Consider the following 23,066-nt stretch of genomic DNA (forward strand, 5'->3'; position numbering starts at 1 on the left):
ACATCACTTCTTCAGTTAGTGTGTGGCCCCAAGCAGTCAAATAAATCTATATTTATCTGTAAAATGAAGGTAATTATTCCTACCCACGTCACAGTAGTATTGCAAATATAACTGATATTCCCAAAAGGGCTTCAGGAGTTATTAAGTATTTTGCAGTTATTGGGACATTTTTATTTTTAGGAATTAAGGAAATTCCTGATTAATAAAAGGTACTTTTCCCCCCTAAATAATGCAGAGTTGTGCTCAAAGGCAAACATCTAGATGCCATCACAATTACTTGGAGAAGGACCTGCCTGGTGTTTTGTGACTCCTATTGCTCAGAAAAAAAGTTAACAGTATGCAGTAGCCTCTTTAGAGCCTGAATAAATTGATTATATGAAAGAAACTGAAAACAGACCAAAATGGTGTTAAGGGTGTTCTAAAAATGTAAACTAGTCCCAGTAATTCAGTATTCTGAGAAAGAAAGTAAGTTTATTCTACTTCTGTTCGCCACCCACATGCACCCCGAAGACTTCCAGACCTGACAGAAGCATCATTCTGCAGAAGGAGCGAGGTTCCAAGTCGGCTGCACTCATCATCGATGGCCTCAGATGCACCACTCTGGGCCATGTCGGTAGGAAAAGACTGTATGTGCATGGAGACAGGAGGCATAGATGAACTCTGTACTTTCTGCTCAATTTTGCTGTAGACCTAAAACTGCTCTAAAAAATAAAATGTATTTTGTAAAAAAGGTGCCCCCACTAAACAGACAAATAGACACCATGGACTTTAAGTTGCTTCACACCTTGCTCCAATTTCTATCTGTGACACTTACGATGTTATAAAGAGAACCAGAGTTAGTTCAACCAAGCCAACAGAATTAGATACTAGGAAAAGTATGGCTGTCCCGGGCCACCTAAGTCAGCCTGGATCTCCCCTTCTTTTTCCTCCCCGTCATCTATCTTGTCACCCTTTCTGTTGTTTCTGTCTTTTATTCCCACCACGCAGCTTCTGTGTCCAGGAGGGGAAGAGAGAAAACAGAAGCAAACTTTTTCACAGTACTCACAGTATTTACTGTTCCAGTTACCATTGCTGCCAGATGTAGTGTGTAAAACAACCATTTATTACGCTCGCGGATCCCATGGGTGCAGAATTCAGACAGGGAACACGGAGGATGGCTTTTCTCTGGTTCATAATGGGAGGGACTTCAGCTGGGAAGACTCCGAGACTGGGCTGACTCAACAGCTGGGGGCCCGAATCATTTGGAGGCATCTTTTCTCACGCCTGGGTGTTGATGCTGGCTGGCTGCTGGGGCCTCAGCCAGCCTCTCGGCCAAGATACATATCCATGGGTTCTCCATTGGTCTCTCCATGTGGGCTAGTTGGGGTTTCCTAGTTTGGGCAGATGATTGTGTTCCAAGAGAGAACATCCCAAAAAAGCAAGAGGGAAGTATGGCATTCTAATGATCTAGCTTGGGAGTCACATAGTGTCCCTCGTAGTGTACTCTATTGGTCAAAGCAGCCACAAAGTTCTACCCAGGGTCAAGAGGAAGGGACATAGACTGAAACCACTGGATGGGAGGTGTGTCAATCATATTATAAGCACATATGGAATAAGAGGTATTGTTTTTGGCATTTGGGAAAAGATAATCTACCCCAATAACTCTTGCTATATTTTATTGTACTTTAAATATCTAGGTATGTATTGCATTTGAATGTTTGGTTTGCTCCACATCTTTACTTGTGTTGTCTATTTCAGGTTATAAGCCACATGATGGCAGGGACAGACGTGTTAATTTTCATGAGCTCCAACCTAGCACCTTGAACTTCACAGTCACAGTATACAGTATTATTCCTAGTGATGTAATTGCTGATAGATATATGCACTTGAGCTATCATTATTTTTTACATGTGTAATGTGTTGCAGAAAACCTCCAAACTAACAAAAAAGACATATAGCATCTTTAAAACTTATTGATTTGAGAGAGAGAGAGAGAGGAGAGGAGAGAGAGATTTGTTTTTCCACATATTTATGCATTTATCGGTTGCTTCTTGTATGTACCATGACCAGAGATTGACCCCACAACCTTAGTGTATCAGGACAATGCTCTAACCAACTTAGCTACCTGACTAGGGCCCATACAGCATGTTTATTATGCAAGTGAACTTTGTTAACAACAATTAGATCTTGTTAGTTTGGGAGGAGTACGTAAGTTCTTCCAAGTGAACAGATTGTTGTAAAGCAATAATTGAATATCACAGGTGAGGAGGGGAAACCACTACCTTGAGGAAACTATCTTTTTTTTCCCTCCACAATTAATCACTTTCATTTTACTAGATTATTAAAAGGTTTATATGACGAATCTGTGTGAGACCTTGATCATGAACGTTGATCTCTTCTGGAGAGTTAATTAATGAAGGCACTTGTCCCTTTTCAGTCGACTTCATAGGTGGCTTTGATTCTTATGGCTATCAAGGGCCTCAGAAGACATCTCACTTACAGCTACAGCCTCTGTACATGTAAGTACTTCCCTTGGGAGGTTTTCTTCTGGATACTAGAAGACGGCTTAAGAAAACATGTTTGTGGCACAAAATAGATGGCATGCAACTTCCCTTTGGTTATATATTTTAGTATTTTCTCTCCTGTTCATATTGTTTTGACTGAGATCATTCTAACGACATTTTCTTCATAATTGTTTGTAACTTATCAGAAATGCCACATCTAAAGTCACCTTTAGTCTAGTATAAGTATCAACTACATTGCTAAAAAAAATCCTATATCATATACTAATTTTTTGAATTATCCAAAAGTTGTATATATTTAAAATGATACAACATTGTAGGTAGTCATGTGCGAGTATATATAAACCATATGTTTGGGTTTTCCCAGGATAGCCTCGGTTTACACGGGTTGTCCTGGTATAATGATTACCAGCACCCCCATTACTCTTAAAAGTGTCTTCATGTGAATGATAAATGAGAGGTTATCACTCTATTTATATACAGTGTTAAAAAATTAAAAACTGAGCAATACTTTATCATTTTTCTGATGTGAAAAGTGAAACTGAAACCAGAATATTAACACTGAAACTTATCAGACCTTAACTCTAGCACTCAAGAGAGCAGATACACAATCAGAGCCTGATTTTTATATCTGTGTTTAGGCAAATTCCCTTGGATAACAACTGATAACAAATTCTATATATCAGCATCAAGTGATATGCTGAATTGCAAGCGAAGATCAAAATAGAAAGTAAGATTCCAATTCATTTCGAAATGTGAGCTTCTCTCTTTGAAGATATGTGTTTGTCGTCCTCGTCCCCCACCATCGAATCATTTTACCTTTTAGTATCGTTAGTGTGCAGGATAATAAATGGGTTGTTGGACTGTTTCTCCGGAGAAATTAATATTTTTGCATAACTTTTGAGCTTTTTAAAAAGGGAATGATCTGTGCAGCATGCCTCCATTTCTCTTTGTGTCCTTTGTAGTTCCCTGGAAGCATTGGTAACACCACTCACAGGACATCCTTTATCAGTTGAGTTATCAGGCAATAGATACGTCATTCACAGCCTTCCCTTGGTAAACAGCACACCACAGGTCCCCTCTTTTACATCCCCACAACCACTGCCCTTATTCTGGCATTCATGATCTTCAGTTTTCTATTCTCTTTCTTATTTTAGGACCGCTAGCCCATCTTTCATGTGGCCTCCAAATCGATTTTCCTAAAGCACCACTCTGACCATTTCACTTTCGAACCCCAAAACTGTCAATGACTTCCTGTCACCCACTGAACAAAGTCCAAGCTCTTTCCCATAGCCTGAAAGTCTACTCTGATCGGGCCCCAAGGTTTTGTTGAAGCATTCTTTCTTCTCCTCAACCCTTAATAACTTTTAAGTCCCAACCATATGCAGATGATGCTGGGACACCCTAGGAAATGTCTCCTGAAGCTTATACTGTATTGAGGGCATGAATAGTCTGATATCTCCCCTTAACCATTTTTTTTCAGCCAAACTAGAACTTTTGCCTTCAGCAAATAACATATTTTTCCAATAGTCCATGCCATTCTCTTGACACAAACATCTTTTTTCCCAAATTTCACTCTCTGAAATTCCACTAACTTTTAAATTTTATCTTAAAATATAGTTCCTTTGTGAAACATTTCTTAATCTCTTTTCCTCTGTGAATTCTCCTCCCTCCCCCCCCCCCCGTACTATGGTTGTTTTCTATTTATACCACACCTTTTCTATCCTTCCAGAAAGACTTGATAGCTGAAACAAAAAATAAAATGATAAATTCTCTGAATACTTTACCATTCTCCTCAATAATATATCATAGCTTTATGTAAAGTATTCTATTAAAAAATAAAAGTAAAGTATTAAGGAATAGTGGTTTGGATGGCCGATTGAAGGCAGATTCCTGAGATAGAATTCCTTATGACTTTGGACATATAACTTTATTTGAACAACTTTATTTATTCTCACCCAGTCTAAGTTTCTTCACCTGAAAAATAGAGATGATAGCATAAATACTTCATATAATTGTTATAAACTTATATGAAATAACTCATTGTAAAGCATATAAAACATAGGACATGTCATATGTTTAATACCTGTCATAATAAGTACTTCATAAACATAATTTATTTTTAGTAGGAACAATGGTCATGTTAACCAATATTACTCATGAAAAGACTGTATCAAGTCACAAATCAATATATACTATATTTCATTCCCAAAAAATTTCCTCTATAAACAATATATCTCCTATAACACCAGCCCAAGTAATGTAACAATATGTTTATGCTCAACAGTAAACCAGGATATCTCCAAGGCTTGCAATTGCTTGCTCTGACAACAGCACATAACATTTTTAGCACACAGCATTTCATTGTGTTCATCAATAGGAATGATCAATAAATACGATCAAGCTATAATAAATTAGATGTAACCACTTATGGAGGGATCAGCTATAATAATAACATGAAAATGCTAATTATGCGTAATCAAGTATATTATTTCAAATCAAACATTTATAATTCTAATGTCTTTAAAGAGGGGACTCTGTAAATTTTTAAAATTCCAGCATTAAATTCCTTGAAAACAAAACTGCCAGTGATTTTATTGAATAGAGTACTTTAAATGCTAAATCAAAAGTAATAAAAATATCATTCTCTTCTTTACTTCCAGGGAAGAGTAAAAATTATATAAGAGCTTTCAAGTCTCACTGCTCATGAAATAAGTCAGATGTTTAATGGAATTCAAATTTAGGAAGTTAGAAATAGTTAAAATATATAACACACCAGTCAAAATATGACTACTACTCTTTCCACAGAGCATCCCCTAGTGGCCTCATAGATTAAGATTTTATTTTACAGATGAAGAAACTGAGCCAAGGGGAAGGAAAACAAGCTCACACAATTTGTCAGTTGTGTAGCTCCAATTATTAACCAGTTTTCTGGCCCCTTAGTTCAGTGTTCTTTCCAAATTCGGAGACGGACTGTGAGTTTGCTCTGGCATTACATTCCCTGATTCTTAATATACTTATTTCGACTGCTTCACACTAACTTAGCTGCCATACATCCATTCATGCCTGCACCCCTCCCCCTTTTCTGTGTTTCTTTTCTCCCGTTTGATTTCACATTATGCGTCGTTGAATGAAAAAGGGCTTTTTCAACTTTGCAGACCCCGAAATCAATCACCGGAGAGCCACTGTCTACCCAAATCCTATGAAAAAACAAAACTGATTCACACATAAACCACGTCCCCTGTTGAGCAGCAGAGACCTGAGCATCTCCTATATCTTTAGCCTCCGGGTTTACCTCCTTCTATCAACCTGCCATAAATAAGTCTCCTAAAGTAAGAGTAATTTAGCACCGTGGGCCAGTTCAAGCACCCTAACAACATTATATAACAACTGGAAGTAAAAGCTGCTCTTTAGAAGGAGAGAACATGCTTAAAAAGCAATGTTCAGGTTTAGCTGTGGGGCTTCCATTGTCCCCAGCAAAGCTTCTGTGGCGGAACCTGGACAGGGCTTTGAAAACACTGCCCAACTGCCTTCCCTTCACAGCCATGTATACCTTCCCTTAGTCAGTGAACAGACAGTCCTCCTTTGATTTTATTTGTTACCTTTCATAAATGTTCTTGGCCTGTAATTCTTCAGAGTATATATAACCCATCTAAAAAGGAAAGGAGACCTTATTTTTTCCTTATAGTTCTGTAAACCTTGTTGAAACCAACAGTAGCTATGAAGTTGCCACACAGAAACATTCCCGTGTCCACAAGTTAATTTTCTAACAAGCCGCTGCTTGACCACCACTGGCCTGTGTGCCCTAACAAGCAGAGAGACCTGCGTAGACTCCCTGCAGGATAAACTGTGAGGAAATCCCACGGTCTACTAGGCAACATTTGAAAACATCGCATTCTTCCTGGCAGCCTAATTGTACAGCAATACATATTCGTTTTATTTGTCCCCAGAAATGGATTTTAAATTACCCTAAGTAGCCTCTGTATCCAGGAGGTTGCACTGAGAAAAAAGGAAAGGAGAGGAAAATTGTCTATTTAAAGCACAATTGGGCTTGGACTTTTTTTTTCTTTTTTTTTTTTGCTTGCTCTTGAGCTTGGAGAGGCGAGAAAAAGTGCCTAGCTTTCCCCCTTGATTAAAAACATCTTTTCTCTCTCTCTCTCTCTCTCTCTCTCTCTCAGGTCAAAATAATACAGATGGCTTCATAATGTCAGCTCCTGGACCTTACAAAAAACTTGTTTCGCAGCGGCCTCCTGCATTTTATGAAGAGCAAGAAACAACTGAGTTTAAATATACACACATATTGACAAAACAAGCACCAAGCCTCGCGTACACTGGGACACACACACAAACACACACCGAGGCGCACACCGACTCCGCTCGGCCTCCTTTTCCAACCTGAAATAAATAGACAAACATGCAGGACACGCCCGCCTTGGGTCTCCCGGAAGCAGGCCCCGTCCTCCCAGGCCTCTGGAAAGTGCACAGGGCGACGAGCTGGCGTCACCTGCTGCCACCCCTGGCTCCGCGGCTCGGCCCCTGGGCCCCTGTGAGCCCGAGAGTCCTGTCTTCTGCACTCCACACGGCTCTGTAGGCAGCGACACTGCGGAAACGAACAAACGAAACACGCCACGAGGACCTTGTAGCCAAAGCCTGAAATGGCAGGTGGTTTGCCCTAAAGGCTGTACCGTGCATACTTGCCTTAACCCACCTCAGTTGTGCGCCCGAGAATCTCAGTGCAGAACATCCCCAAGTCACTTCCTTTAGGCTAACACACTGCTGTTCATTCCGAACGAGTCTGAGTCTGTATGTTTTATGTCAGGAAACGAGACTGAACAGCCCAGCAGCCCCGGTGTGTCTGTGTGCAAAAACTGCCAGCTGTCAGCAAAGTGCTTTACCACTGAGCCTCCACGGGGGCCAAAAGACACAAGGAACAGTAACAACAACAATAATAACCGTCATCTTTGTAATTCTTAAATATGGTCTCCTGACGGGATTGGGTGGGATAAAGTAAAACTTAATAATCTACTACAATCGTTAATCTACTGGAAGCAGAAAGCAGAAATGGCATAACTCACTGGTTTTATTTATCGCACTCTAGGTGCTTTTATAAGTATCTACAAATGTCTTACACTAACACAGAAACAGCTGTGGATTTCTATCAACAGAGGCCAACTGAATACGTATTAGCTATGTTTACTCTTTTATATCTAATTCAAATGGAAGACCCTATGTAGGTGAACTTTTTTCCTAACTTCAGCGTATGAGATTATTTTTGGGGTGGGCGGGGTGGGGGGAGCAATAGTTACCTTGGTGAAATATTTGAGATCTCTTTGTGGTGACTGGGGGATCTGTTGTGTGTTAGAGTGTACTTTAATCCTCCTGTATTATTGTGGCAGAAAAACTGTGCTGTTAACGTAGTTGGCAACAAGATGCCTTTGGAAACTTAATAGTAGGTCAATGTGTTTATGGAATATTCTGAATTTCTAGGAAATTTTGTTCTCTATATTCAAGCATTATTTGGTTTTCATTAGTGAGAAACATAATTAGCTCAGGCTTGTCAGGAACTCAGATGAGTCATGTTTTTTTTCTTGGATCCATCGGAGACATGAAAATCTATTTTTTAAGATGAATATACCATCCTTCAATGCAGTGAAATTCAGACCTGAAAAGTTATACATTGGCATGAAGCAACTTTTTCTCTTGGTTTCTATGAAGTTTCAGTTATTGGGTTAACCTACCTTGGACCTTATTCCATCCAGAACTACATAAACCAGCCCCATTACCGTGTTGCATGGATATCTATGATATACACGCATATACACTCGAAAACGATAAAGGAACAAAGGTTCCTATTGGAACATAAACTACAAAAAGAGGGTTCCAGCACTTGTGCTTGAATTTCCTCAGTGGCTTTTATATGTTTGTCCATACATACATGTATAAAAACATACAATTGCAAACATGTCAGTGAAACCTCATCTGATGATTTTTATAGTGACATGCATGTTTAATATATGAAAAAAAGTATTTACCAATGTATTGTCCTTTGATTCTTAAAATACAAATACTCTACATGCCAGAATCTAATATAACTGTTACTGTGACTATTAAAATGAGGTTTCACTCTACATTCATGCTGTGATCGGACTCCACCTTCTAGGACATGTATATGGATTGGAATTGAAATGCACAGAGAATAAGCCCTCATAGTCCTGCCTTAAGTTGCAGCCAACTTACCACCTAATCACTACTATCATCACCACCAAAATTTTCAAAAACAGTTGTTGACTACTAAAAAGTAATCAGTGGACAGGTCGTTTCTGGGAGCAGTGAGCACAGTAGTGTGGTTACATCTGGGGAAACATTGAAGTTGTACAGCTGTACCCTCCTCAAAATCCAGTGAAGAATGCTATTTTTCTAGGCTGAGCTTTTGTTATAAACCTAATATTCAGAAGGCAAGAGTTACAAACCTGATGTGTCTTTTCCCTTTTTTTTTTTTTTTTGCGTTTGTTAATTCTGAATGTATTTTTAATAGAGTGATTTTTTTGACTTACTAGTGTAATTTGCATTTTAAAAATAAATGGAAAAACAATTATGTTTCTGAGCCTTCCCTGAAAGCCCCTGCTCCTCACAGTGCACCTGATTATGTCCCTGACAGGCGAACCCCGGGAAATGTACCGGAGGCAGTGCTGATGCCCCTGGCATGCTGAGCAGGGATGTGTCAAAAAGAAAAAGAAAATGCCAGGTCACGGCACCATTTTAGCTCAGTCATATAGGTCGCATGTGCTTTCATTATCTTCTATCATTGAGGGTTTTTACGAGACTGCCTGGAATAGACTTGCCATCATTTGAAGAGCTTTTTTTTACCCACTTCTATCTGGAATTTAGGGTTAGCATCAGGCTGTTATCTGACAGAGGTGTTAGGGCACTATATAAAGAACCTTTGGTTAACACAGGTAGAGTTTTTTACCTTTTTTTACACAAATAATTTAAAATAAAATGCTCATTTATTGCCCATTTGATGGCATGGCCTTTGATGGCAACTATAGTGAAGCATGTTGGGGTAGGATAAGCAGTTAGAAAAGATTAACCCCTGGTATTGGGGATTGTCCCACCATAATTTCAGCTGAGGGTCACTGTAGGGGCTAAAGGGACAGAAGGCAGCAGACTCGGGCTGCTGGTGAGGGTGTGTCTTTGCTCTCACTGTGCAGACACCAGCCCCAGAAGCCAAAGCACCAAAATTAATTGAAAACAAGGAAAGCTTTGAGGCAGCATTCCGAGAAGCTGAACACCAACTTGTGGTTCTCACCACATGCTGAGAGCCTGGAAAAGAGCAAGCCTTGTTTTCACTTTTGCTTCCAGTGTGGACTGCGTGCTGACGCAGATGCGCTGAAGCAGGTGCGGAGGACGGTCGGCTTGTCGCTCACACTGGAGGTCAGATGCACGCGATATCTCAGTTGATTATAAAGAGACAAAAGTTAATAGAGCAAATACATACAGATATATATGTATATATATGTATATATATAATCTCCTAAAGAAAGGAAAGATTCCTTCTTCTGGAGCTCTCAATGAAACTGTGTGCATTCAGTAAATAACACTACCAAGGTCTTCATTTGGTAACTATTAAAAAACATAATCTCTGATACAGCGAAGCAAATATGTAACATTCCACTGCACTATAACAACTGGGTTATTTAACTCAGAAATACAAATTCATTTTAAATGGGTCACATTGTAGAACAAAGTTCTGAGAGCCAACCCGTTAGTAACTCGCTACTCCACAACAAAACCCAGAATATGTGTACTCAGGTCGGAATAGAACAAAACATGTCCCAGACACTGTCAGCTGGCCCTGGACTCTAAATCAGAATGAGCCCTGGTAAAGAAGCCCCTACGGGAGTATAAAATCATGAAATGCTTCTGAATTATTGTGTACTAGGTTCAGCATAGTCTCAGTGTTAAATATGTTTTATTATATTATAGTTCTTTTCAAGACCAGTAACTCATACTCATATGTAATTATATATATCCATATGTGTATATGTGTTCTATATTAGACAATTATGTTCAGCTTCATGGTTAGAAAATTTTCTATTATTTTATAACACATTTATGAATAGCTAATATTAGAGAAATTGAGATTACTTAAACTGTCCCATCTTAAATACTTCCTTTGATTGTAAAGATACTCTTCCTTCAGACATTTTATGTCTTTGGCAAAATTTTGGCACTCAACACTTGTACTCAGGAAGCTTTGATATCAAGATCTTTACATCTTAAAAAAAAAATTAAGCCCCAATTATTCTCATCACATGTGAATCTTTGCTTAGGATTCATATTCAATCCTATTTTCATTGTACTACGTCTACCTTCCACTTACTTTCAAGAAGGGAAAGAACAAAGTCTGTGATTTATATATGATGCCCAATGTTAAACTTACTAGTATCTTGAAACAATCATTTTTGAGAGCAAATTCTCTAAGACATTTATGTACACTGTGCCTTTTAATTCAACAAAAAACTGAACAAAAATACATTCAAGGGTCCCATGAGATATGACTGCCAGTGACAACAAAGAAAACAAAGGTGAGTTCCTTCCAGAAGATCTTCTTATAGTCTCTAGAATTCTAAAGAAAGTCATTTTAATCCTTAAACATTATGGAGTTTAGAAGCAAATGAGCTTAAAATTTTGATGGGAATGAAAGTTGATTTCTGTAAGATAAATTCAGAGAGGAAAATCCTTTTATAAGCCACATGTGGATGCTCTGACACCGTCTAAAGCATTATTGAAATTGATGTAAGCCTTCTCTGTAATGAGAGCACAGAATTGTGGCACCTTAATAATAAAACAGGTATATTTTTTAACCTCTCATTCTACCCTCATATGAATTTAAGCTGTAACAGCAATGAAATAAAATAACTCCCCAAAAGATTGCAAATTGATGCTGTCATCCCACGGATGATGGATTGATTCAATTAATCGGTAAGTCTTTTCTAAGAGTCCTTCGGGGAGTGTTTACCAGAGGCATACCCTGTTTATTCCTCTCCGTGTGCCTGTCATTTTTCTTCATTATTCTTCTAGTTTTACTCATTACATCCTCGGGGACTCTGTGGATCTCCACGTGCAGAGAGGTTTTGCGCACAGCTGTCTGGACATCACGCTTCCAAGCCTCACGCTGGAGGCACCTGAGCACCTGTGCCTCTTGTCACTGTCGTCTCCGGCTGAGCAAGGCTCTCAGGGTGAAGTCGGGCAAAGGGACACGAGTTACAAAACGGTAAGTCACTGGGAGAGTATCAAGCTGAGTGAAGACCATGGAAGAGCCTCCACTGGTAAGGATGTGACAACCGGCGCTCCACACACTAGGCAGGCCCTGGCCTTCCCGTCTCCAAAAGCAGGCAGGCAGGGAAGAGGAGGGGACTGAGCCCCTGGAGCCTGTGCTTGTGATTCCTGGAAAAACAAAACACTCGGTGAGTGTGTTGTTTTGATGAAAGGTAAATATTCTTAAACAAGAAATATTTCCATTTCTAATGTGCAATCATCTGTCAGTTCAAATTGTAAAGAGTAAAGACCCAGGGTGAAGATGTGTGGCTAAGCCCAAGGGTAAATCTTGCTATCAGGGTTGACTATGTAGTTTGTGGGGCCCCGTGCAAAATGACAATGTAGGGCCCCTTGTTCAGAGAGTCCCCTCACTCACTACCAGTACTGACATACTAAGTTTTTTCCTTAAAAATTATTTTATCTTCAGTCAATGTAAATGAATGTGATACCAGTCACTCTTGGCAAATGCATCAAGACTGGTTTTTGATCATTTTTAATTTTGAGAAGAATCTTCCTGCTGATGCAACTATTACTGGCGCTATGAAGACTATTTTATAAATGATGACAACACTGGGATAAGTTTCTCATAAATTATTCTGAAATATAAGTAAATTTTTGTCATTTGAGTTAATGGCTCAGATCAATTTTTCTAAAAGGATTTAAATCTTCATAAAAGTTTAATTAGGTCTGAATTTAATTTTAAGTAAAAATTAAACAGTAGCATTTTAGTGTTTTCTCTGCCATTTCCTGTAACTTGTCGAAGTTGTTCAAGAAGGCAAAATGGCTTCGTGATTTCTATATACTTGAAAATATCCACTTGTGTTTTCGGTTGCCGTATCTTCAATTACAAGGAAAACAATTTTAAAGTTGTCTTTCTCATTAATAATTTGTTCATCTGAGGCACCGTATGAAAATAGTTCTTTTCAGTTTACTGCTAATGCTATAATCTTTACATTTCAGGTCTCCGTGTAAGCCTGAGGATATTTGTTTCACAATGTTGCAGCAGTCTTTAAAACAGACTCTGAACTCTTTGAATAATTCTAATAACTCTAATAACTCTGATATGCTCTATTGCGATGTCCATATGTATACTTTTATCTTGTAATAATTTACTGACAGTTTACTGCCTGAGCACCAGCAATTTCTGTCCCAGCCCTGAGCCAGAGTTAATATTTGTGCAGAAGCCGCAGGGACTGGCCTCTTGGGGAATGAATGGACAGGCTGGCCTCCCACAGTTCCCAGGGCTGCCCAGGGCCCTGCTTTCCCAGGGGTACAGCTGCCACTTCTGCGGCTGCTGCCGTCACTGTCACCACTGCCAGTCCGGTCCCAGGTGTCTCCTCAGCCCAGTGGCTCCTCCGACTGCCCTGAGGCAAACCAGGCCAATTGCCCTGCATGCCCAGGGGGCTGAGCCACTGTCGTTGGCTACTGATGCTAGATCACAAACATTCACATGGGCTGTCACTCCAGGGCATCTCCTCTGTTCCCCACGTGCTCAAAAATGATGTATTAACAATTTCATGAAGACGATAATAGAGCATTAAACCAAACGTCAGACTCCTCTGAGCATGGGGACCATTGTGTGGTGGCACATGTCACATGCCCATAAAGCTAGCCCTGCTGAAGCCAAGAGTAAAAAATTATTCTGTCCCTACCCCCACCTCAAACTTACCCCCATTTTGTTACTGGAATAAAATCACTGTATTGGTTTCCTATGGCCGCTGTAACAGAGTACCACAACTCGGTGATTGACAACGGCATACACTTATTGAGATAATCTTCAGGAAATCAGGAGTCCAAAATGGGGTTCACTGAGCTAAAATCAAGGTGTCGGCAGGATTTTGTTCCTTCTGGAGGCTCCAGAGCAGAATCCATTTCTTTGCCTTTTCTGGATTCTGGAGGCTGCCTGCATTCCTTGACCAGAGGCCCTTTCATCTATCTTCAACATCAGAAGTGTAGCATCTTCAAATCTCTCTCCGAGTCTATGAACTGTAAATGCATCCTCACATCTCCTGCTCTGACACTGAGTTTTCTATAATATATAACATCCGTTTAGATTCACATCAACCTGAGAAAATATGAAATATATTGAACATTTTTCACATAAGCATAATATAAATTAACTTTTAAGTATTTATTAACTAAAAATAATACATGCACACATTAGAAATATAAATACTGAAGAAATTTATAAACTGACAAAAGTCATCTACCCATACATTCACTCTATTTCTCTCCCATTTCATGTGTGTCCTTCCAGAAAAGCACACTGGTAAGTAGAATAGCATATGTACATAGTGTTCTGTGTGTGATCCTTAAAAAATGTCCAGAAATTCTGTTCGTCGGTTTATTTTGTTCATTAGATTTCACATGTAAGTGATGAACAAAATAGAACCAGAGGCCTGGATACATGGGACAGACTGACAGCTGTCCGGGGGGGGGGGGGGGGGGGGGGGAGGGGGGGGAGGGGGACTGGATGGAAGAAGGTGAAGGAACTAGCCAAAGAACAGATATGCATAACCCATGGACACAGACAACAGGGTGGCGATGGCCAGAGGGACCGGAGGCAGGGTCTGGGTGGAGTTGGACAAAGGGGAATGAAATGGGGACATCTGTAATAGTGTCAACAATAAAAATAAAGTTAAAAAAATATGCAAAAGAAGCCAGTCAGAGAAAAATAAATCTCACATGGTTGCACTTACATGTGGATTCTAGTGAACAAAATAAACTGACGAATAAAATAGACCCAGAGACATGGAGACGTAGGACAGACTGACCCATCTGAGAGGGAAGGGGGAGGGAGGGCAGGAAGAGATTAACCAGAGAACTTGCGTGCAGAGATGTGTTGCCCAAGGACACAGGCAACAGGGTGGTGAAGGCCTGGGGTAGGGCAGGAACTTGGTGGAGGGGGGCAATTCAGGGAAAAAGGGGGGGATATCTGTAATGCTCTCAACAGTAAAGATAAAAATAAATGAATAAAGGAAAAAATATATAAATGTCCAGAAATAAAACTGCACATACTGCACTTCGTATTTGTTCACTTACTAATTTATCTATGCCTCTCAACCTCACTCTTTTTATGAGATGCAGAGTACATTCCATTATATGGAATACCATAATTTTTTACCTAGTCCCTTATTGGCAAACATTGTATGGATTCAAGGGTTTCCTGTGTGCATTTTTTTTTTAGTCACAAAGGGCTATTTAAGTTTGTTTGTTTGTTTATTTATTTATTTATTTCAGAATAGATAATATATGAACTTAGTTCAAAATCTTAAAGGTCGCTTTCACAGCCCTGTCTTTGGCATCCGACTTCTCTTTTTAAAGGCAGTGGTAGTTATGCATTTTGTGGGTGCACCTTGCTTTTTCTTTACTTAACGAAATACCATGAAGATCCTTCCACGGCAGCATTCACAGTCTTCAGCGAAATCTATTTCACATCCTTTAATCATCACCAGCTCTGGGAAGAACTGTGGCTTTTTAAAGAGCTTTTGGGTGGGAATTTTGAGGGTTTTGGTTGCTGGTTTTTGGTGTGATTTTTTCAAAATATGGGAAATGTGCATTTGTTTATGATCATTCAGATCTTCTTAAGGTAGGGCAAGATTTATTAATAAAAATCTATTGTGAGGCCAGCCATTCCAGGGCCCAACAACACTCGTGATGGAGACACTCTTCCTCATTTATTCCAAGGGCCCTGGCCAGCAATTTAAGCTTTGTCTTCAATGAAGACAGAATTGGCTGCTTATCACTCAAATAATGGTGATAAATATCTCTTTTTAAAAATCTGTCGTGTGGGTTTTCACTTGTGTCTTAAAATTTCAAAATAGCCCTAATCTTTGATACATCCAAACATTTGTAAAGAGAAACATTTGAACCAGAAAAAAAAGGCAAAGAAGCCATATGTGGGTGCTTCCTCGGAGAGGGCACCCAGAGAGGAATCCAGCTTCTGACAGCTGTAGCATCTGTATCAACCGTGGTCAACAAAGGTGGCAATAACTATTCTTTCCTCATCAATGAGGAGGAATGATAACGGAGGGTCTCTCGAGGGTACAGATGTATTCAAATTGTGATAAAGGTTGTAGCTAAACACCACGTTTGGTTTCAAAACGGATTTATAACATTTTTTCTCAAACTCTAGAAAATGCTTAGGAGTGCAAATCGTAGAAAGTTAAGCTTTGAAATATATCACTATTCTCTGTAAATTTCTCACTGCATAAAAACTACCCACTTTTCAGAAATAAAGTTTTTTGCTGGAATAGTCTCACATTACTCACCAGACATTTCACTTCTAAATGTTCATTAACGTATCTGAGTGTGGCTGAACAGATCTCAAATTTTCCAACTGGGATTATCAATGACTTGAACCAATCCTGTCTTTCACAGCTGTATAAGTTAAGTCATATGTCTTGAGGACCTATCATGTACTTTTTATAAATTCTGGTAAAATAAAAAGGAATGTTAAGACTGAAATATATGCTTCAGTGAACATAAAGGATTAATAATGCGTGTGAAATATGCAGTGAGTGCGATAGACATAAGTGCTAATTGGAACCACTTATGGCTAAAAACAAATAGTCTAAATTTCAAAGATTTATTTCTGATGCATGGTACCAAGATTTCACTAAGCAAATAAGACTTAATGGTCTTACTAAGGAAAAATGAAACACCTCTGATGAAGATAGGCACTTATATTGTGAAAAAAACTTACAAACGTTTCATAAGCTAATATGGCAAAGAACCAAGTGGTCCGCTGCAGAAGATGCCAGACTGATGCTCTCACTTCTTCTCCTACCCCAGCTTCCCTCTCTCCTCCAAGCCTACTACAAGGAGAGAGAATGGACCTTTGCAAATATGCAAAGGTTTTCTATCTTTTTGTATTGTATTTTCTCACTTTCAAAGGTGTTGAAGAATCAGAAACCCCTGCCTTGGTTCCGGTTGTGTAGTGTCAAAGGACTTGTCCCAAGCCTGTGCCATCTAACTAGTCTTAGAGGACTTAGAACAAGGGGGTTTAAAATTTAAAATAAAGTGTGCCCTATTTCAAATATCAGGAAAAATACATTAGTTTTCATGTTAGACACATACGGAAAATGAAACTCTGAGAAGCTAACCTGCGTGTTTTCCTTCAGGTAGTAAAAGCAGTAACTTCAATTTGGTGCTACAGTAGCCCCCCCTTTATGGGGAAGGGGGTGGGAATCCGTTTCGGGATCCTCAGTGGACACCATGCAGTCCATCCAATAACCCAGGCCGCTGCTAAGTAACGGGATGAAGCTGGGCAAGAAGCTGATTCACATTGTGGGCAGGATAGCGTGAGATTTGATCACGCTACTCGGAAGACTGAATAAACTTATGAATTTTTTATTTCTGAAATTTCCACTTAATACTTTCAGACCCAGTGAATCACTGTTTGACCGTGGGTAACTGAAACCAGGGCAAATGAAACTGTGGATAAGGCGGGGACTACTGTACTGCAATTAGACCTGGGTGTGTTTTTCACCGCTAAATGCTGTTTTGCTCTCATTTGAATTCTTTCAGACACGTGGCCTCTAATTGCAGTTAGTGAGATTCTTCCAATGCACCTTGGGACCGAGTCCACCTTCCCAGAGCCAATTCCGAGTTCAGATGCTAAATACCTGATATCCTGCCGAACACCCAATTCTATCAAATCCCTTCCACTCTCCTAAACCTGCCCGGTATGTGCTTTGGAAACTGCAGGTCTATCATAAGCAAAGTCCTCCGTGTCCTTATACCCTTCTCCAAACATGCCTCTTGCCCTACATCGTGGTTTTCAAATATTGGGTCATGTGCATCACCTGGAGTGCTGGAGAAGCTGCAGCAGCCTTTCTCCCGCCACCCCTTTGCCTCCAGACTTCTCAGGGGTCCACAACCACCTAATCAGGGGTCTGGGGCCACCGGATCGGGCAACCACTGTGGGCTCCTTGTCCAGCCAGCAGTTCATAGGTGGCAGCACAGGAGGAAGGCACTGGAGGACGTGATCCTGGCAGCAGGAGAGCCCCAGCTGCAAGCAGGTCCCTGTGCACAGGGGCTTCAGCTTCCTGGCCCTGGCCACCAGCCCAGAGGTCACTCTGGACCCTCAGTTGGATGTATTTGTGCCCCAGAGTAAACTGCACAGGGAGGACTTCCTGGGCACGAAGGTGGGTGAGACAGGCAGTTCACCTTTACGAAGTCCTCCTAGGGACCGGAACCTCTAGGTGTGACTGGCCCTGGTGGGTATTCTGTATTTAGAGTGAGAGGCAATCAAAACAGAGGAACATGCACAAGTACAAGGTAAAGGGAGGCAGGTGATACAGCTATGGGGGTCTAGACCATCAGGCCAAGGAATGCAGGCTGCCACCCCAGCCCAGCAGTGCCTTCCTGCCAGAGAATCAGCCATATGGTGTCCTCGTGTTCACTGAAGGCCCTCGGGTTCAGAAAAGTCAACCTACTTTCAGAGGAAGACAAAGAAATTCATAGCCCTGCTGTCTCCCAGAGGCCCAGAATTGAGCCACAGTGGCTAGGGGCTATCCTTTTACCATCAGGAAGCTTCAAGGGGCAGGCACCAATCAGCAGAGTGAAGAAAGTGGGGTAAGGTGGGTAAAGGCAGCTGGCACTGCCATGTATCTCAGGCCAGGCTCACACCATCGCCCCCTCTTCCTTTCTATCAGTGCAGTTGAGTGAGGGAAAGGAACTCTAACCATGTTCTGTGCAAATGCATGTGAGGGCTTAGGAGGAAACCCCTCTAGAGCCTGCGTGCTATATCAGTTCCATCCCCAGAATCTCCAGCTTCTGAAAGGAGATAGGAAAGTTGTTTTCCTTTTCCTCTTAAAAAAGAATATGTAATAATATTTCCCATGTCAGAGTGAAAAGATTAAACATGAGACAAGACGGATAGGTCCAACCCACAAGCCACAGCATTCTATAAGAGAGAATCTCTTAGGAGTAAATCAGGGTTTTTATACATCCAGTCTCCTCATAACCCACTCTTCAGATAGGCTACCAGGACCTGTCCCCCAAAAAGGGGTGGTTGACGGAACAGCTACAGACCTGCTGCTCCTAAACTCACTCCCACCCATATTGCATTCTGGGCCAAAACAATTTTATTTGCTCCTTGGATAACTGCACCTTGGGTTCCACTTTCTCGGGATGTTAACTGCACTAGCTCTGTCCAAACGGCATATCTTGTGCATTTTTACTTTTTGTTTTATATTGTTGAAAGTATTACAAATGTCCACTTTTTCCCCCATTGATCCCCTCCATCCTGCACCCCCTCCTCCAGGCCTTCACCACACTATTGTCTGTGTCCATGGGTTATGCATATATGTATATAAGTTCTTAGGTTATTCTCTCTCCACCCACCCATCCCTGCCTTCCCTCTTTCATCAGTCTGTTCCAAGCTTCTATGTCTCTGGATCTATTTTGTTCATTGGTTTATTTTGTTCATTAGATTCCACATGAGTAAGATCATGTGATACTTGTGTTTCTCTGACTGGCTTATTTCACTTAGCATAATACTCTCCAGGTCCCACCATGCTGTCTCAAAGGGTAAGGGATCCTTTGTTTTTACAGCTGCATAGTATTCCATGGTGTAAATGTCCGAGAGGATGCTTGATATGATTTCAATCTTCTTGAACTTGTAGAGACTTGTTTTGTGTCCTGACATGTGGTCTATCTTTGAGAATGTTCCATGTGCACTTGAGAATGTATATTCTGCAGCTTTGTGGTGAAATGTTCTGTAAATGTCAATTAAATCCATCTGATCTAGTGTGTCATTTAGAGTCACTGTTTCCTTGTTGGTATTTTGTCTGGAAGTTCTATCCATTAAAGACAGTGGGGTGTTAAAGTCCTCTACTATGACTGTATTGCTGTTGATCTCTCATTTAAAATCCTCCAGAAGTTTTTCGGGGTTTTTTTTTCTGCCTGTTGGAGCCTTTTTTTCTGAGGTGGGATTATTCTAGACAGCATATATTTGAGTCTTGTTTTCTTATCCATTCAGCTACACTATGTTTTGATTGGAGCATTTAATCCATTTATATTTAAGGTTATTATTGACACATCCTTACCTATTGCCATTTTATTTTTCTATGCCTATGTTTCTTTCTCTGTATTTCAACTTATTATAGCAGTCCCTTTAACATCTCTTGCAACGTTGGTTTGGTGGTGATAAATTCCTTTAGCCTTTTTTGTCTGGGAAGCTCTTTATTTCACCATCTATTTTGAATGATAGCCTTGCTGGATAGAGTTGTCTTGGTTTCAGATCCTTGCTTTTCATTACCTTGAATAATTCATGCCATTCCCTTCTGGCCTGTAGAATTTCTGATAAGAAATCACCTGAAAGCCTTATGGGAGCTCCTTTGTAAGTAACAGCTTGCTTTTCTCTTGCTGCCTTTAAGATTCTCTCTTTGTCTTGAATTTTTGGCATTTTCATTATGATGTGTCTGGGCATGGGCCTCTGGATTCTTCTTGCTTGGGACTCTCTGTGCCTCCTGAACTTGTGTGACTTTTTCCTTGACCAGGTTAGGGAAGTTTTCTGCGATTATTTCTTCAAACAGGTTCTCTAACCCTTGCTTACTTTCTAGATCTTCTGGTACTACTATGATGTAAATATTGTTACATTTCATGTTGTCCCACAGCTCCCTTAAACTGTCCTCCTGTTTTTTAATTGCTTTTTCTTTTTGGATCTGAGTGATTTTTTTCTAACCTGTCTTCTAATCTGTTTACAGATCCTCAGCTTCCCCTAATCTGCTATTTATTCCTTCCAGTGTTTTGCGTTTTCTTTTTATTATTTCTACTATGTCATTCTTAATTTCCTTCATAGTTTCCATATCTTTTCTAACGCTGTTGAGCATCCTTATGATCAGTATTCTGAACTCTATATCTGATACACTGCTTATCTCCATTTCATTTAGCTCTTTTGTTCTTTCACTTGGGGCTTGTTTTGTTTTGTTTTTTGTCTCCCCATTTTGGCTGCCTGTTTGGACTTGTTTCTATGGATTAGGTAGATCTGCTAGGACTCCCAATCTTTTGGATGGCCTCTGGTACACGCCAATGTCAAACGTTGTTTGTGACTGGCCTTGAGTAGCCTATTTGAAGCTTTCTGCGCTTCACAGCTTATGGGTCCCTATGCTGGAGCTGGGTGCATTTGGAAAGGACCCAGGTACACACCAAGTTCTGCTTTCCCAAGCCCTGGGTACAGAAGCAAATCAGGCAAAGACTTAAAGCACACAGAGGCTGATTGGTCTTAGTCTCCTAATGAGGCTCAGGCTGTAGAAACTCCACAGGGTGGGGCAGCTGATTGTTATTCGGTTTCTTAATGAGCCTCAGGCTGTAAAAACTCCACAGAGTGAGGCGAGAGTTTTTCCAACAGGGTTTGGCAGTTGCTCCCACCCCAGGCAAAAGCTATTTGGACTGTAAATGTCTGCCTGAGAAAGATGTCCTCTGCTCTATGGGGGAATGACTCAGTACCGGAATCCAGATAGCTGCCCTCCGAGCTCTGTCCCTCAAGCCAGAACGAGTAGACTCTCCTCACACAGTTCCAGTCAACTCTGCCCTCCCTCTGCTGGAGCCCAAGGTGAGTGGCTACACATGAAACTTTGTGTGTTGGCTCTTTAAGAGGGTGCCTGCATTTCTAGCCTTCTCTCACTGGCAGACAGAAACTCCACTGCTTTTCACAGCCAGATTTTATGTGGGCACCTTTCTTACTTCTGGTGCTCTAGGCTGGGAAGCCCAGCTTGGGGTTTAGACCCCAAAGTTCTCAGTGGGAACCCCTACAACTGAGATATCCCTCCGGACCTTTAGCTGTTGCCTGTGGAAGCCCAGCCAGAACTCTCTGGCCTCCACACTTCCTACCAGTCTCTATGTGATCTCCGCTTTACATCCTTGATTATGAGGGTGCTCTCCATCTCATCTTCAGTTGATTATTCAGGATGGTTTTTCTATATTTTGATTTTAATTCCAGTTTGGTCCTGGGAGAATTTCAGTGTAGCTATAATCTGCCACCATTTTGGACTCTCCCTACTTTTTTCTTTATATAAATATTATGGTTTTGTATTTTTGTGTATTTTAATCTAAGGTCCTCATTTCTGCACTGTGTTTTCACATACATGAGCAATCTTTAGGACAAGTGGGCAGCAGCTCTGGGTATTCCCAGGAGGATTACTTTTTGTTATTGTCTTATTACTACAGAGAACAGCTATTTGAACTACCTCATTTTTACCAATGAGAGCTGGCTTTTCTGCCACAGTGTCCTCTTGAAACCCCTTCACTTTCAGTGTTTCGTGGGACACTTGATCTCTTTCTACTAGAAGGTTTGAAATTGGTCTGAACAGGAAAAGATGGTGCAGAGAGGTTAGCAGAGCTGTGTCAGGTGAAAGGCATGGAGAGGATGCCAAGACCAGATGAGGGCTATCTAATAAACAATGAAGATTTCCTGTTCCAAGGCACAGCACTCACTTTACACACCAGATCCATCCTTCATTGAAATGAGTCAGGTCTACAATGCACAGTAGGGTGTGTGTGTGTGTGTTTTTGTTAAAAAATATAAGTTTGGTAAGAATAGGCTTTAAGAATAATATTCTTGTACCCATCTTTTGCTGCCCAGGGGTGGATAGTTGAATCAAGCACTAATATCTTTCACCTTTACAAATTCTGGGCTTTTCTGCCTTGGCTTCCAGAAAGACCAATAAAAAATGGCTTCTTTGTGGTGCAGGGAGCCAGTGTCCTGCCCTGAAAGCTTAGGGAGAGGGGGTTTTCTTTACCTGATCTCATCCTTTAGTCCTCTCAGTTTTGTACACTGTTCCAGTAACTCTGGCCTCTTGGTCATTTCTTAAACATGTTAGGCATCTTTTCTGTTTACTGTGGTGCTTTCTGCCTCGAATGTTCTTCTCCCACATACCCACATGGCGGCCGTCCACACTTTCTTCATATCTTTATACAGAGTCATTTCAGTGGAAGCTTCCTTCAACATTTCATATCCCCCTACCCTCTTCATTTTTCTTTTTATCACATATAATTAGCATGCTGTAATTCTTTTTATCATGTTTCTCATCTATTCTCCCAACTAGAATGTAAACTCCTTCAGGGCAGAGATCTTTATGTGTTTTATTTATTTCTTTATCCCCAGAAGCTAAAACAGTGGCCTGGAATATCATCGGTGTTAATCATATATTTGTTAAATGAATGAACAAACCCTTTAATGTTAAATTATTCCTCTTGATTTAATTATGAATAATATTAATGAAGAGAATGTATGTT

General features: G+C 40.5%; 1 protein-coding gene across 2 annotated transcripts in view; it reads left to right on the plus strand.

Moving 5' to 3' along the window:
- The window catches only part of NKAIN2 (sodium/potassium transporting ATPase interacting 2), a gene marked incomplete at its 3' end in the record, with an annotated part of 758,467 nt that extends 749,394 nt beyond the window's left edge, over positions 1-9,073 (plus strand). The window contains exons 6-7 of one of the 2 annotated variants that reach the window (XM_081140145.1): positions 2,417-2,498; positions 6,680-9,073. In XM_081140145.1, coding sequence (XP_080996271.1) covers positions 2,417-2,498; positions 6,680-6,689 — 92 coding nt within the window. Of the gene's footprint in view, positions 1-2,416; positions 2,503-6,679 lie in introns of those variants that run through there. The other variant, XM_081140146.1, reaches the window with a different exon arrangement.
- Between the last annotated feature and the right edge of the window lie 13,993 nt (positions 9,074-23,066).

This window comes from Miniopterus schreibersii (assembly GCF_964146895.1).
Source record: "Miniopterus schreibersii genome assembly, chromosome: 6".
Lineage (NCBI taxonomy): Eukaryota > Metazoa > Chordata > Mammalia > Chiroptera > Miniopteridae > Miniopterus > Miniopterus schreibersii.